Genomic DNA, 15,400 nt, shown 5'->3' with positions numbered 1-15,400 from the left:
AACTGTTTGCCTCCAGGGGAAGGCTGGATACGATATGGGGGAAGAAGCATTACTCATACTTCTCTGTTCAATGTTTCAGGTGAAGAAGAAAAGGTTCCTTTGTCTAAGAAGGAGAAAATGAAGTTGCACAAGGAGAGGTGGCTGCAGAGTAAGCAAGCTTTCTTTATGCCAGGCGTTCCAGATTATACTGTCTGAAAGGCAAGCTCCCGGATTCATATTAATCCATACAAGGATCGCTGGGTCCCATGAAGCTTTGCCACTTGAACTCTCAAGTGATTACTGTGTCCAGATGGTAGCACTTCTGCAATGTCCCAAACTGCTCTGATTCTCCTGAAACTTTTGAAGTGAAATTTTTTTTAGTGCTTCCTCCAGGGGACTTGGGGTTGCATGAAGGATTCCTCCTTCCTGTCTTATCCTTGCTACAACTCTCTGGGGTAGATTTGTCTGTGAGAGAAAATGACAGGCCCAAGGGTACCCTGTCAGCTTTATGGTCGAGTGGAAACAGGAACAGCTTCTTCCCTGGTCACCTTCCTGACATTCTAATCGTGACACCACACTAAACTGAAGAGTGGGGGCTTGGTTGGTTCGTGGCAAGAATGGGCCAGGAAATCCTCAAATTTCTATGCGCTCTCCTTCCTCCTCTTAGGCACAGTGCCAAACCTGAAGGCTTCTTAGATTTAGAATTAACCTTATTTTGTCTGAATTGAGCTGCTTAACAGATGGATGGAAAGGAACAGGCAAAAGGCAACTTGGAAAATATTATTCCCTCAGTAATTCCCACTGCTGAGTAGCATGTATGTTACCTGAAGAAAATTAGTTAGAAAGGTGGTGTGTTTTTTAAAAAAATTATGGCTGAAAAAGCACCATTGCAGTAATTTTAACTGTCAAGCCAATGAGATTACCTCCTCAAACATCAGTGCAGTAAAGTGTCGTTAGAAAACGACTTGGCTGTTGAATGCCGATGTGTAACTTCATAGAATGAATCTAGAAGTATTTACTATTTGGAGGTTGATTTTGCTTTTCTGTTCTTGAGGAGGGTGGGAGCTGAGATACCTTTTTCTCCGTTTTCTATTTTTTATTTTTGCCACCTAGGAGTATCCATCCCCATAATGTAGCACATTACACCAGGCATATTCCATTTCAAGCAGACATACGTGAACATTAAGCAAAAATTGATGCAAAGCCTCGGACGCTAGAAAGCACCATTCAAGCAACATGGCTCATTCCCCAAAAATATTTCACAGGAAAAGAATTCAAAATTGAGTACGTGCAAACTTGAAGCCAGTGACATTTTTGGAAAGCTTTTCAGCTTTACTTTGTAGAACCAGACCAAAAAAAGAAGTGCTGCTGAGGGGAAAGCTTTACCGTCTAGCCAAGAGATCCTTCCAAGGCAAAGTATACACAATCCATATTTTGCACAGGCATCTATTAAAAGCCAAACTGACAGGTCAGCTGGAAGAGCCAAGGATGTTGTAGATTCAGATGTCAAACCTCATAACCAAGGAATGAACGGACATAGTGGAATAAGCAAGGTGGTAATAATGAAGTCAGACCTTTAGACATCATGTCGCAAAGCCAGTCTGAATGCTTACGCCATTTCATATCCTGCCTAGAAATTTGGAATTTTAAGCCCGTAGCATGCAGTGCAACTAAAATTCTATTGTGGTCTAAATTCCATTCTCTTTTTTTTTCTTTTTCATAATATTTTATTATATTATTATATTAAATTCCATTCATTTGTGTTTATGGATTTGAGCTTTGAGAAGATTGCACTGCATCTTTAGCTAATAAAGCATAGGCTAATATCAATATGTATTTTATGGGGCACGCAAGTACAAAAGAGAGACTTTTAAAATAAGCAGGATTTTGAAGCTGTTTTTTTCCTGTTTTCAGAAATAGAAGATATTAAGCTAGCCAAAAAACTACAAAAAGCAGAAATGAAGAGAAAAGCTACCCCAGTCGTCGGAGATATGAATCCATTGATGGAAGCTTTGCCTGAGCTCTCAGACCTGGTAACCATCAGCAAGTTCTGCAAACAGCCTAAAATGTGTGTGTGCTATTATGTGAAGTATTTTTTTCCTTTCACTTAGGTCATCTGTGGTGTTTGGTAAGCAGGCTGGGAAGCCAGAACAGTTCCAGAGGGGTAGTCATGTTAGTTTATTGTAGCAAAATAAAAAAGAGGTCCCGTAGCATTTTGAAGACTAACAACATTTATCCCACAATGAGCTTTCATGAGTCAGAGCTCACTTCTTCAGATGCTGTGAGCCTCTGACTCAGATACGCTCATGCTGGAATAATTGTTGTTTATCTGTAAGATGCCTCTGGACTTTTGTTTTTATTTTGAAGCCAGAACCCCTTTCTTAGCCAGATTAGGATATAGAGCATGAGGACCGAGAAGTTCCTTTTCTTCTGATCACTTTATAGTTCAAAGGTATAAATGTCTTCACGACTATTTCCATAAAGTGAACTTGTGGATTGGGGGTTCCATCCCAGTAAACAATAGCTCCAGCTGAAACCTGAAAATCCATTTTTGGCTTAAAAGAGAAAATCTCCAAGCCTGATTGTTTAAAAAGGGTATGAAAGCATATTGACTGTCTTAGCTACAGACTAAGCAAGGTTTCACACCCCAGTAACTTCAAAGTAATAACTTTGAAGTATTTGCAGATCTGGATGTTGGGTAGGGGTGTCTCCATTTGGGCTCTAAATTATTACCTGTGTATCCCTCCACCCTAGCCTCAGTCACATCACCCGGGCATCCGACTTCTTATTTGAGTCTTGGTGGCTGTACTGACTTATTTACCAACTTATGCAAAAGCATCTCCATGTCCGTACAAGATGCAAGCATTTCAGTCTCTAGAAATTGACACTGTAGGGATCCTCTCCAAAGACAGGCACTCCGCATCCTAAATTCTTCCCTAACTCTGGACTGAAATTAATGTTGAACAGCCAACAGCCAAACATGTGAGTTTTTCCTTAGCTGCCTTTGACAAAATGAGTTCACCTGTCTTTGTTGCCGCTTTCAATATTTTTATCTTAAGCTTTAAAATTTCTTTTAGTCAGACTTTATTCAGCCTTCTGAATGCACAGTTACAAGCATTCAGTTGTACAGCTTTCCTGCTGTTACCCTTTGATACAAACTCTGTTAGAATCAAAAAGTCTAATTTCCTTTGATTTTCTTTTCATCGTGTCACAGAATGATGCACTTTATTCAAGATCTTCAGAAATGAAGTTTGATTCTAGGCTTTTGTTCTTCCACCCATGTTTTTAAGCAGCTTGATATATGATGGAATACTTTCTTGCATGCTTCACATCTATAGTTGTTGCTTATAGTTGCCTTCCCTCTGTTCCCTGCTTGTTTTCAAATTTAACATTTATTTTAGCAAGTGTGTACTCCTTCCTACAGGAAATCATATGGCCTCAGGTTGACCTCAAAGCAGCCCAGATTAACCCAAGACAACAGGTTTTTCGGGAATAACAAAATGCAATTTAGACACAGTCCTTCCTCTCATCCATCTCAAAACTAGTTCAGCTATTGTATTTGTCTCCTTCAAGAAAAGCCAAGATTATCAGTACTGTACTGAATTTCTTCTTCATAGGATGGAAGACTAACTTCCCTTCCCAAGCCGCAGAAGTGGTTCAAGGACAGTGATGAAAATTACTAGACTAATTGGAATAGGAGTAGGACAGACGACTGACATCTGACATGGTTGTGGTGTTTGAGGTTCATGATGGTAGATATTGATAATCCAGTCTAGTTTTATCAAGCCCCAGAAGCCAAACAGGAAAGTCTTGTGTTGAATTTCCTGTCTGGAAATAGATGCTCCTTTAGTTCAAAGTCTGGAGACTGAAAGATGTGGCCATTGCTCTTATCGTGGTGAACCTATTCTATGACCCTTTTTTGACAGCACATAATGGTCTCTTGCATTCAGGATGTGTGCGCGCAGCTTTATAATTGGAACAGGTTTGTATAGGATTAGAATGATTGGATAAATGTGGGATAATGCTCCCAGTGATTTGTCAGCTTTTATCTGTAGACGATTAGATTCTCCAGAAATTTGATCCCCTGCTGGAGAAGAGAGCATTCAAGTAAGATTTTATTCTTCATTCATTTATAATGAAATCGACAAAGTGTAACAAAACAAGGAATACCATTTGTTGTGAATGAATGAATGAAAAACTGCAGAGGCGAACATCCCAGTACCATGCCGTCAAAGCTTGGAGCAAAAGATTTTGTAAGTGATATAGATGGCTGACTCTGATGTATTTTCCTGTTTCTTATCTTCAGTAATAGTATGGCAGGATCTCTTTGTGGTGGAAAGTGCCATTTCAGCAACCCCATAGCAAGATAAGAGACTTTAGAGGTGGTCTGCCATTGCCTACCTCTACGTAGCAACCCTGGACTTCCTTGGTCCTTTAGAATCCATTAATTCGAAGCTGTCAGATGAACCTTAGGTGGCCTTTTAGTGGGTAATTCCTACTAGATGGTGCTGATGCTTATAAGGATAAGATGAGTCTCTGTGTAGTAGGATCTCCATTTCTTCCTTCCATCTTTGTCCTGGAATATATTGTCGAAGGTTTTCACGGCCGGAGAATGATGGTTGTTGTGGATTTTATGGGCTTTATAGCCGTGGTCTTGGCATTGTAGTTCCTGATGTTTCGCCAGCAGCTGTGACTGGCATCTTCAGAGGTGTAGTACCAAAAGACAGAGATCTCTCAGTGTCACAGTGTGGAGAAGATGTTGGCAGGTAATGTATATCTACTCAGGAAGGTGGGTTTGGGCTGAGTCATCCTGTAAGAATTTCCCAGGGTGTGGAATGCTAATGGAGGGCGGCTTCACTTTATCCTGAGGAGGTTCTTTTGCATATGGATTGGTGCTTGATATGCTAATCTTCTCTGCAGGGCTATTGTAGGATGTAGAGTGTTTTGTTAGCCTGGTGTTTTTCAGGACTGGAAACCATGCTCTATTCATTCTTAAAGTCTCTTCTTTCCTGTTGAAATTGTGCTTATGCTTATGAATTTCAGTGGCTTCCCTATGCAATCTGACGTAGTTGGAAGTGTTGTCCAGTATTTTAGTGTCCTGGAATAGGATACTGTTTGAGTTAGGCTATGTTCAGCTACTGCTGATTTTTCCAGATGGCCAAGTCTGCAGTGTCTTTCATGTTCTTTTATTCTTGTCTGGATGCTACTCTGTGTGGTCCCAATGTAAACTTGTCCACAGCTGCAGGGTATGCGGTATACTCCTGTAGAGGTGAGGGGGTCTCTACTGTCTTGTGCTGATTGTAGCATCTGTTGTATTTTTCTGGTGGGTCTGAATACTGTTTGTAGGTTGTGTTTTTTCATAAGCTTTCCCATCTGATCAGTGATTCCTTTGATATATGGCAAAAACACTTTTCCTGTGGGAGACTGTTTTTCCTTAGTTGTTTGATTTATCCTTGGTTTAATCGCTCTTCTGATTTAATTTCTGAAGTAGCCATTTGCTTGAAGTGCGTGGTTTAGATGATTAATTTCCTCGTTGAGAAAGTGCGGTTCACATATCCTTCTTGCATTATTATGCCTCTTTTCTGTCGAGGGTGGTGATTGGAGTTTTTGTGTAAGTATCGATCCGTGTGAGTGGGTTTCCTGTAGACCTTGTGACCTAACTGAAAGTTTGCTTTGCAGGTGACCAAGGTATCTAGAAATGGAAGTTTACCCTCGATTTCTTTCTCCATGGTGAATTGTATGTTCAGGTGGATATTGTTGAGGTGGTTTTGAGAGCGAAACCATGCTAATTTTTTTCTCTATTCAAAGAAATCTTTTTGGTCACCCTTTCCTCCGTCTGCTTCTTCAGCCAGGTGAAGAAGATGGTGACAAACTTCACTCAGATGAAATCAGCCCAGAAGCGTAAAGTTCTGTAAGTACAGATGTTAAGAGTTGTGGGGAGTCCCTTGCAAATGGCAAGGCCAAATGTCTGCCTTGAGGCAAAAGCATCAGACAGGGCAATCCTGTGGTCTCATTGTCTTGCAGTTACCATACCAGGTCTATTGACAGCATTAGGTATTTATTTAAGATTTTTATGCCCTGTCTTTCCATTGTGGCTCAGGACAATTGCAATTTTAAAAACTTACAAAGTACAATAACCCCACCCCCATGCTTGCAGTAATTGAGCATCTGCTTGGTATGCAGAAGGTCTCAAGTTCAATCCTCAGCATCTCCAGTTTTAAAAAGTTTTAGGCAATAGGTGGTGTGGAAGACGTCTGGCTGAGACCCTGGAGAACTGTTGCCTGTCTGAATAAATAATACTGACCTTGATGGACTGGCAGTCTGATTCAGTATAAGGCAGCTTCATGTGTACAAGTCTGTACCTCATTAGAATCTGTAGTAAATAAAACAGCCTTGCAGTGCTTCCTAAAAACTTCTAAACATGGCACTCCTAGAGGAAGCCCATTCCACAAAGGGGAAGCTACAGTAGGGGGGGAAATGGACTCTGGTTGATGCCAGGCAGGCTGCCTTAACTGGGGGAACAGCCTGTAGGTGGCAGCCTGAAGACCGGAGTTGGTGCCCAAAGACGTATGGGAAGATGTGATCCTTTGGATCCTATCAATTCTATGGTCAGCTAGCAGCAGAAACAACTTCCTGGAATGGATCTAGAGAGGAAAGCAAAGGTAGCAGCGCTGACAAACACGCCCCCCCCCATCATGGTGCCCCTGGCAATTCCGCTGCCGTCTGCCAAATGTGATGCTGCTCATTGCCGAGGCCCACGTTAGCTGTGTGACGAGGCACCGATCGATATGTGGTGACAGCATGAAAGCTGGGATTGTGCCATGCTATCCAGTATACACACATTTCATCCAGGCACCCCCTCCCTCCCAGGAATAGAGACATCATTCTTATTTCACGTGGGTGTCTTGGGCAGTGGGGGGGAAGAGTCAGAGGCATATTGTAGCTCTCTGGTTCCAGTGTAACCAGAAACACCACCATCTCTGCTTTCTTGAAACGTATGTCTTCAGTCAGCTATATCATATGATGCTCCTGTTCTCTGCTTATGGAAGGGGCAATCTCTGGGGGTTGTGTACACCCACATTGTATGGGTGTACATAACCCATGCAATGCATCTGATGAAGAGAACTGTGGTTCTCGAAAGCTTATGCCACAGTAAAGTTGGTTAGTCTTAAAGGTGCTACTGGACTCTCTTCTATTTTGCTACTACAGACTAGCACGGCTAACCCCTCTGGATCTATGACACATTGTATGGGGCAGCCTCCTTAAGGGCCTGCCCAAGGCCAGCTGCTCATCCTGCAGGAATGGGGGAGGACTCTGTCTATCTCATCCACCTTCCTGCCCTTCATTCTTTTCTCTTGGGCCTGGCTTGCCTGTTGCTGCCCCACCTCCTGTCTCTACTTTCCCTTCCAACTGCACCCTCCCTGTGCCCAGCTGTGCCCTTTTGCCCCTGTGCCCTGATCTGGGATCTTTTCCTCAGCAGCTTGTGTCTGACGGTGCCCTCCTGGCTGCCTTTATGTGATTCCTCCAACCTTTTGCCTTTTCCTCCTCCAACCTGGCTCCATCGCTGTCTCCCTCACTTCCTGCTCGCTGTTTCCTGGCAAGATGAACCATCGCCACTCTCCCTAGCGAGCAAGCAAAAATTGGATCCATCCATCTCATTATCTGGCTTCCACGTAAATTTCCTGGCCAGACTCAAAGACACCAAATCCTGTAAACCAGAAAGTGTTTGCCAACGCTTGATTTGCTGTGAGGCCTCTGACTACGATAGAACCTCCTGGCTGTTCCTGCCAAAGCCAGTGGCCTTGGGGGAGTCGGTTCGTCCTTGGGAGCTTTGTTCTTCCTGCCCCCGTGATCTGATGATTCCCTTGCCTGGGGCCCAGGGCTGTGCTCCACTTAGTGGACTGTACTAATATGAAATCTGGCAATGTGCCTTTCCCCCTCCAGGTTGTGTTTGTTCACTGGTTGCAAGGGGAAGTGGGTGGTTGCTTCCAAAGAGGTCAGCCAAGGCAGTTTTGTTGGATCCATATTTCCCTCCTCTTCTCTAGCCTGCATTCCATTTGTGCCATCAATAAAATCCACAGGTCAAGCAAAAGGTTACATTAGCCATTTCCGGGCCATCCTGTTTATCCCATAGATCTAATTTTTGGAAGCACTGATGCCATTGAAGAGGACTGAAGGCTAGGAATGCAGCTGAAACAAGCTGGGCCGCACGGGCTTGTGATGCTCATGGCCACTTAATTTCCACAGAACTCCGTTAGCAAAAGGGCTTGCCTGTCCCCAGCATAGTGCCAGGACGGTTTGGCCATGCTTGGTAATATGATTTTTTACAATTTTTCTTTTAACCTAGAAGTGGACGTAATGAGAGTGCAGGCAACACAAGCAGTTTCAAAGGAGTCCAGAGCGTTCTCCCTTTCTAAAGAGGGCTGTTCCAGCCATGCGTGCAGGTGCTTCAGATTTCCTGTGTTTGTGATAAGCTACCGTAAAGGTGTTGCTTCCTCAGGTGATATTCCAAGAAAGGAGCGAAGGTCCCATGCTCTCACCGCCTGGTGGTTCTGCCGTATACAGCTTCAAGGAAAGAGAAATAGTATCATTTAGCTCTGATAGGATGGGATTTGTGTGGTTCAGGGAAGAATGCGAAAGCAGCATATTCAGAGAAAGAGCTCCTCGCTCTGGAAAGGGGTATAGAATAGGGAGGGAGTCCTGCTATTTCCACAGAGGCTCTTCCTCTAGGGCAGTGGATCTCAATCACCTCAATGTGGGGCCCACTTCTGTTGCATTTTTCAGGACCTCTTTTGCAAAGGAGCTGCCCTCTATTTCCCTTCCTCCACAGCATCAGACATAGGAATCTCACATCAGTTCCTGTTGAACAGGCTTAGTATTTTGTTCTGTTCTTAATATTTATAGACACCTGGCATTATTGAGCAAGGGGCTGCGTTTCATGGCCAATGAACACACACATGGAGCTGCCTTATATTGAATCAGACCATCAAGGTCAATATTGTCTACTCAGACTGCCATGGCTCTCCAGGGTCTCAGAGTCTTTCACATCACCTACTGCCTGGTCCTTTTAACTTGAGATGCTGGGGATTGAACCTGGGACCTTCTGCATGGAAAGCTGAGGCTCTTCCGTTGTGCCGTGGTCCTTCCTCATGTGCTGTGTCTCACATTATCTAGAGGCAACCGCTGATTTGCCTTCCCATCTCTTAGGGCCTCCATTACTAGTTCACCCTGCCTCTTTAGCGCCCCACCCCCAATGCCTGCCAAAGAGTCATAGCAGGCTTTTGGATCTGAGCCCACAGTGTGAGAACTGCTGCTCTCGGGGGCTTCAGCACTTCTTATCCCAGCATATTCAACATATAGGGTGCCTCAATCCGTACAGCTGGTGGTGGTGATTGTGAGTCAGCCACAGGCCTGGATTGGCTGGCTGGCTGGCTTCCTGCAGTGCATGCCTTCCTGTGCCCTGGCATCGTTTACAGTGCCCAGGCAGAAAACAAACACAAGATGTAGCCGCAAAAGAAAACTGCCCTTTTAAAAAAAAACATTTTTGCATCACCTTTTTTTCCAATTCATGGTCCCTAAGGCTGCAGACATTAAAACAAATGATTAAAATATTTGAGATAGTAAAAAGCATTTAAAATAAAAATACATATATAACATATTTAGAACAGTCAAAACATAATATAAACACATAACTCATTAACTTGGAAGGGGAAATAAAGGGATTTCTATGCCATGTATTCCTCTGATGCCTCCTGTTGTTGAAAGAGGCATTACATTTCTGCACAAAGAACAGTAATCTCAACAACCTACAAATCCAGATTGCATACTCATGGGATTGTTTATGTATCCTGTGTAAATATAGGTAGGTGATATCCTGAATTTTATTTGAAAATCTAGCGATCAGCACCATTTGTAATTTTGAGTGGCAAGGATGAGTTGGTAGAGAAAAGAGGCGAAGGGCATGATGGTGCGTGGTATGACTGGGGGAATGGACCATCTGTTTCACCGGATGTGCGTGTTCATGCCCACAAGTCCAACTTTTTGTAGCATTTTGGTCAAGAGCAAAGTTAGCACCTTGGGACGAATTATTTTACTAATGGACTAGAGAATTCTCCTGATTTCATTGGGAAACGTATGCCTCCCTCTGTGCCAGCAAACCAGAATGGTAAATGCATTTTTTTTGGCTGTTTCTTTGTAGAGAGGACGACGTGGCACAATTTCACAAAATGCTGTCTAACCCCTTGTACAAAGCCAGCCCTCTGACAGTTATTGGTGAGCATCTTTCCAAAAGGCTGAAGCAGGAGAAGGAGGGAGAACCACTCTAACATCCTCTTTTGGACGTCTGGAGAGTGCGAGAGACTGGAATTCTTTTTACGCACATGACCCTGGAGTTCAACATCCCTTTCAAGTCCACTGGATTATTATGACCTCGAGTGACCTCATTTTCTGTCAACAGAAATAATGCTGCCAGCTCTGCCGATTTGTACTGCAAGCTGTAGCTACAGCCTGACTTTATTGTTTTGTTGAGAGCTCCGTGGATCCGTGATTATCCTCATCGCCCACTCTGTGTTAAATCACAAGCCAGCTGTTGTTTCTGAGGAGCAAAGTTTAAAGCACTGTCCTCGCCACTGGTAGTATTTGCACCAATCCCCTGAAATACATTGCTTATTTAATCAAGGTTAATGGCTGCTGTTCCTTCCTGTTTCCACGCACAATTAAATTTAAAATAAATCTCTTGGTTTTCTTAAAGCATTTGAAGTTTGATATTTGGTGAATGTGTGTATTATTGTATCAGTTTCAGGTGGATAACCGTGTTGGGCTGCAGTGAGGGTAGGATTGCCCATATTCCCTTCTATGCTTCAGCTAGTCTCTCAAAGAAATTTAACCGGCTGAGATTATGTTAGTTTTTTGATGATACAATAAGAGCAAGACTGGAGTCCAGTAACACCTTAAAGACCAACAAGATTCCAGGGTATAAACTTTGAGAGTCAAAGCTTCCTTGGTTATCTGACAAAGGGAGCTTTGAGTAGAGATGGGCACGAACCAGAAAAAAAACAAACATGATGTTCATTACCATCCACGAACAGGGACTCACGAACAACCACGAACATGGCCCTGTTCATGAACATGTTCGTGGTTGGCTGTTCGTGGGGGCCAGCAGGCTGTCCTCCAGCCATCATCCAAGTCAAGATCCCTAATGTACCACTCCCAGAAACCTGACCTGAGCAGGCACCAGGAAAAGTACCAATAATAAATAATGGTTTGTCTCCAGAGCCTGGCAGCAGCCCTGGAACTTGAAGAGGTAGATCCCTATCCCGTCACACACAAAGAAGATTCAAGCTCCGATGCACTCAAAATGCCAACAGCAACTGTCTCTCCACTGTCTGCAAAGTCAGAGCTGGGAGCCCCCCTCCCCCCTGGTCTTTGCTTCCTTGTTGTAACAAATTTGGAGTTCCACACTTGAAAGGAAGACCTGCCTATCAAGCTAAATTGGGCTTAGACTGGGATTTCCAGGGCAACAGCAGGAGTTCAGACAATCCCTGCCTAAGTTGCCAAGGGAATTGATTGCAGGTGCCAGACTGTCTAGCTTGACGAACAGCAATGAACGAGGCTTGCAACAACCTCCTGTTCGTTTAGAATGGGGCCTCACGAACAGCTTGTTCGCGAACAGCAGATTGGGCTGTTCGTGGCTTCTTTTTGTTCATATTGCTGTTCATGCCCATCTCTAGCTTTGAGTCTCCCTGGAAATCTTATTGGTCTTTAAGGTGTTACTGGACTCCAGTCTAGATCTTCTTACATCATAAAAAAACTAATGTATTCACAGATGGCTAACTTTCTTTGAGAGACTAGCTACGGCATAGAAGGGAATACAGGCATTCCTATCTTCACTGTTTTGATGAATGAGGATCTCTGACTTTGGAAACTTGCTTTTTCTGAACTAGTATATTGGTATACAGCAGGGAAATCGGACTGACTTGCAGCCTGATAATGAATGACATGGAACAAAAGTGCTGGAGGAATATGCAAAAACTGTAAAAGTTTGCAACAATAAAAGCGAAACCAAGTTTTAACTGACAGCTTAAAAAGTCCGAAGACGTTCTAGCAGAATATTAGGCGTAAGACTAAGGTTGCAATCCTTTACTTAGCCCGGAATGATGCCCAGTTTAACTCGGTGTGACTTTCTTCTCTATAAAGATGCATGGAAACCAAGTCTGCTGACAGTAAGCCAAAGAGAGAAAGTTGAACCGTTCAATCTGTTCCCCCACCCCCAGGTCCCAGAAGAATAAACTTGGGACCGTATAAATAGCAAAACTAGACTGGAAAATAAGGAAGACAAAGTGGGAGAAACTATTTGAAAAATCTGGTTCCCTCATCTAGCACTGGCCATGTTTGAGAGTTTGTAAAGATCCATATGCTGAAAGAAGATAAAGAGAGTGCCCCCTCACAAGGACAGTGGAAATTGAAGGTGAACCTTTGTCTATTGGAAGTTGCTAAAAATAGTTTAGAGAAAATTGGCCAAAAGAAAGTAGCATAATTTTAAAGGAAGAAACCATGCTAAACATTCTTTCATTCTTTGGTCAGTGAGTAGAATGCAGTGGACACTGAATACAAGCCTTGCTAAGACTTTTGGCATATTAACACATACACAGAACTATCAACTAAAAGATGGAAGCTTCAGGTGAACATTGTTTGAAATTGCGACGTCAATGGGGCGAATACTAAAAACACACTTTTTTAAAAAAACAGAAAGATTAAATAGCCTTACATGCCTTTCAAAGGTTCCCAGAGCCTTCCATGCCTTTCAATGGTATTGTTTCCTTGTCTAGGAACCAGAGGTCCTTATCTCAAAATATTGTTCTATTCACAGCAATATTTCAGTTTCTTACTGGGATGCAATATATTGTCCTGGGCAAAACGCTGCTTCCATGTCTTCTATTCCTTGTTGTCAAGAGAGTATGATGGAATGTGGCTGTTCACTGAACAGTCCCTGTTGTGTGCTACACAGCTTTGCCTCGGCCCTGACTTTGTTCCCCTTTATACTGACTTCAGAGGTACCGTGCTCATCCCCCATGACTTCTCATTGAGAGCTTTCTTTAAAAAACATGGCAAATGCTTGGCCCCTATTGAAAGGCTCCAAGTATAATTTAAAATGTATTTCATTTTAGTTCTTTAAAGACCGGAGAGTATCCTTTCCAAGGATGACGTGTGTGTCCTGATACGAGGCAGGGAAGAAAACAGTGTGGTTATTCCTGTAACCAAGCAGCAAGAATTCACGCAAGCAAACAAATGTGCTTGGAGCCTTGTTTTGACTGGTAATCTGAGATAAAATATTTTGAGAAGCATGATTACCATTTGCCTTCGATGTGGTGATGGTTTGCACGGCACTCTTTTGCATACTTTTGCAAGCAGTGCCAGGATTGGAGGTGCAGTAAGCGAAGACATGCCTGTTTTCCAGTATTAAGTTTCTTTTTTTAAAAACCTGGATTTCGTACAGAGAATGTCAGGAATTGTATTGTTCCATTCTTTGCAGCTTATTTTAATACCTCCTGATACTGCAAGAGAATTAGCGGTCTTGCATTCATTCCAGTTTAATAAGACTGGAGCCAGAAAGCTCGAGAAAGCTCTTAATAGGCAGGCGTCCCAGGCACTTGGATTTCCTCACATCGGCTCTGATTGGGTTTGAACAGTAAATGGTGTGTTGCTGCTGTACAAGAGAACCCCGGGCAGTGTTTCCAAACTTTCTTTTCCATACAAAGACCCCCTAAATCCAAAGGAACCCCTAGCTATGAAAATGTTTATTGGCCAAAAAACGTTGATGTCAGGGAGCGCAATTCAATTACTGCTAAATTATTGTCGAGAACATTTATTTGTACAGAGCTCCACACTCTGTTTTGTTAACTTCCATAAATTTTAATAACGATGATATTTCAAGAGATCTTTAGAATTTTTCTGTACTTCAAAATTTGTATGTATGTGTTTGCAATTTCTTGTGAAACCCTAACAATGCCTTAAGGAACCCCAGGGTTCCATGAAACTCTGGTTGGGAAACACTGGCCTAGAGAGTCTTGGGCTTCTAGTAGGAGGTTCCCGTAGTCATGAGCGAATCCTAGTTTGCCGTTATTGCAAGTGGGGACTTATACCTACACATCTGTATGTCTCATAGCTTAGAGATACTGAAGTGTTTTTGGAGAGCAAGAATGTTGGAGCTAGACATGGTGGGGGGCTCCGAAGGGGTGACAAGAAAAATTAGGCCTTTCTCCCTCTGAGGCGGAGGACATCTTGATGGGTGATTCCCACCCTCTAGTCAGGGAGGCAGGAACAAGTTTTCTACTTCCTGTCTTCCTAGTGGGAGTCACTATTTCAGTTTCATTCCTGCCTCAACAGGGAGATCAGCTTCATCCGTGCACTGCCTTGCCTTTCAACTGTTTTTCTTCCTTTCCTTCACTTCTACTTTTCAGAACTTGATTCTTGCCTTGTTTACTCCTTTCTACTCTTCCTCCTTGCTATTCTCTTTCTCCCTGCGCACCTGCTTAGAAAGCTTGCAGGGGAAGCTTTCTCCTTCCTTCCTTTGGCTGTGGCAGCCATTTCATGGCAAGACAGAATCATGGACCAGCAGAAGAACATGCTCTTCCATCACAACAGGATTCCTCTCCGAAGGAGAGTTGGAAGCCCCCCTCACCGCTGCTTCCTGGCAACAACCCCAGAGACAGTGGGGCAAACCGCGAGGAAGCTGCAGCTGTGGCCACTCATATCGCAAAGAGACCGGAAGCGCAAATGGCGCTATTCCTCCTTGGGCAAAAGAAACACGGCAGCCATTTCTTGCCTTGCAAATGAGGGCAACATTGCCAACCAGCTGGGAGGTGGCTGTGGAGTGGATTTCTCCACATCCTTAAGCCAGTCTAATGGCGTAAGACCCAGTGCAGGGCAGCCAAGCCGGTCTGAGATTCAACAATCATTCATGCCTCCAGAGCCCATGGCGAACAAAGGAGGACTACTTGTGAGTAATGTGATGGGATTGAGACCCGTGGTAGTACCTCAGGAATTCCTAAATGTCATTAGACAGATTATTTATCATTTTAAAAAGCTAGGTTATCTTACCTCAGAAAGCCACGGCAGCCATTTCTGGCCTTGCCAACAGACCAGGAGGTGGCTGCAGAGTGGTTTCCCACATCCAAAGCAATCAATAGGTGCAGGACCTAGCGAGAGTACCAAATAGCAATGGCCCCAAGGTCCAGTGCTGCGGGTGGTCTACTTGTGAGTAAAGCAATTGGGTCAGGCACTGCGTTGCTATTCCCAGATTTCCTAAACTTGATTACATAAATAGAGACTGCCAATTTTTGTCAGAGTGCTGAGGGATGAGACAGGCCTCCCTCTGGTCCTTCCTCTAGGCCTTCCACCCCCCAAACAGGGAACTGTGGAA

The 15,400-nt window shown here is 43.6% G+C and overlaps 1 protein-coding gene across 4 annotated transcripts in view; it reads left to right on the top strand.

The window, feature by feature from the left end:
• SLX9 (SLX9 ribosome biogenesis factor) overlaps positions 1–10,731 on the top strand; it is a 54,822-nt gene extending 44,091 nt beyond the window's left edge. Inside the window, exons 3-7 of one of the 4 annotated variants that reach the window (XM_054987910.1) lie at positions 80–148; positions 1,894–2,047; positions 5,828–5,890; positions 8,327–8,423; positions 10,178–10,254. In XM_054987910.1, coding sequence (XP_054843885.1) covers positions 80–148; positions 1,894–2,047; positions 5,828–5,890; positions 8,327–8,396 — 356 coding nt within the window. In that variant the 3' untranslated portion in view covers positions 8,397–8,423; positions 10,178–10,254. Of the gene's footprint in view, positions 1–79; positions 149–1,893; positions 2,048–5,827; positions 5,891–8,326; positions 8,424–10,177 lie in introns of all 4 variants that reach the window. The other 3 variants (XM_054987834.1, XM_054988098.1, XM_054988006.1) reach the window with 3 other exon arrangements.
• Positions 10,732–15,400: the final 4,669 nt, after the last annotated feature.

The sequence above is a fragment of the Eublepharis macularius genome, chromosome 1, assembly GCF_028583425.1.
Source record: "Eublepharis macularius isolate TG4126 chromosome 1, MPM_Emac_v1.0, whole genome shotgun sequence".
NCBI classification, from domain to species: Eukaryota; Metazoa; Chordata; class Lepidosauria; order Squamata; family Eublepharidae; genus Eublepharis; species Eublepharis macularius.
This window is presented reverse-complemented; position numbering and strand designations above follow the sequence as displayed.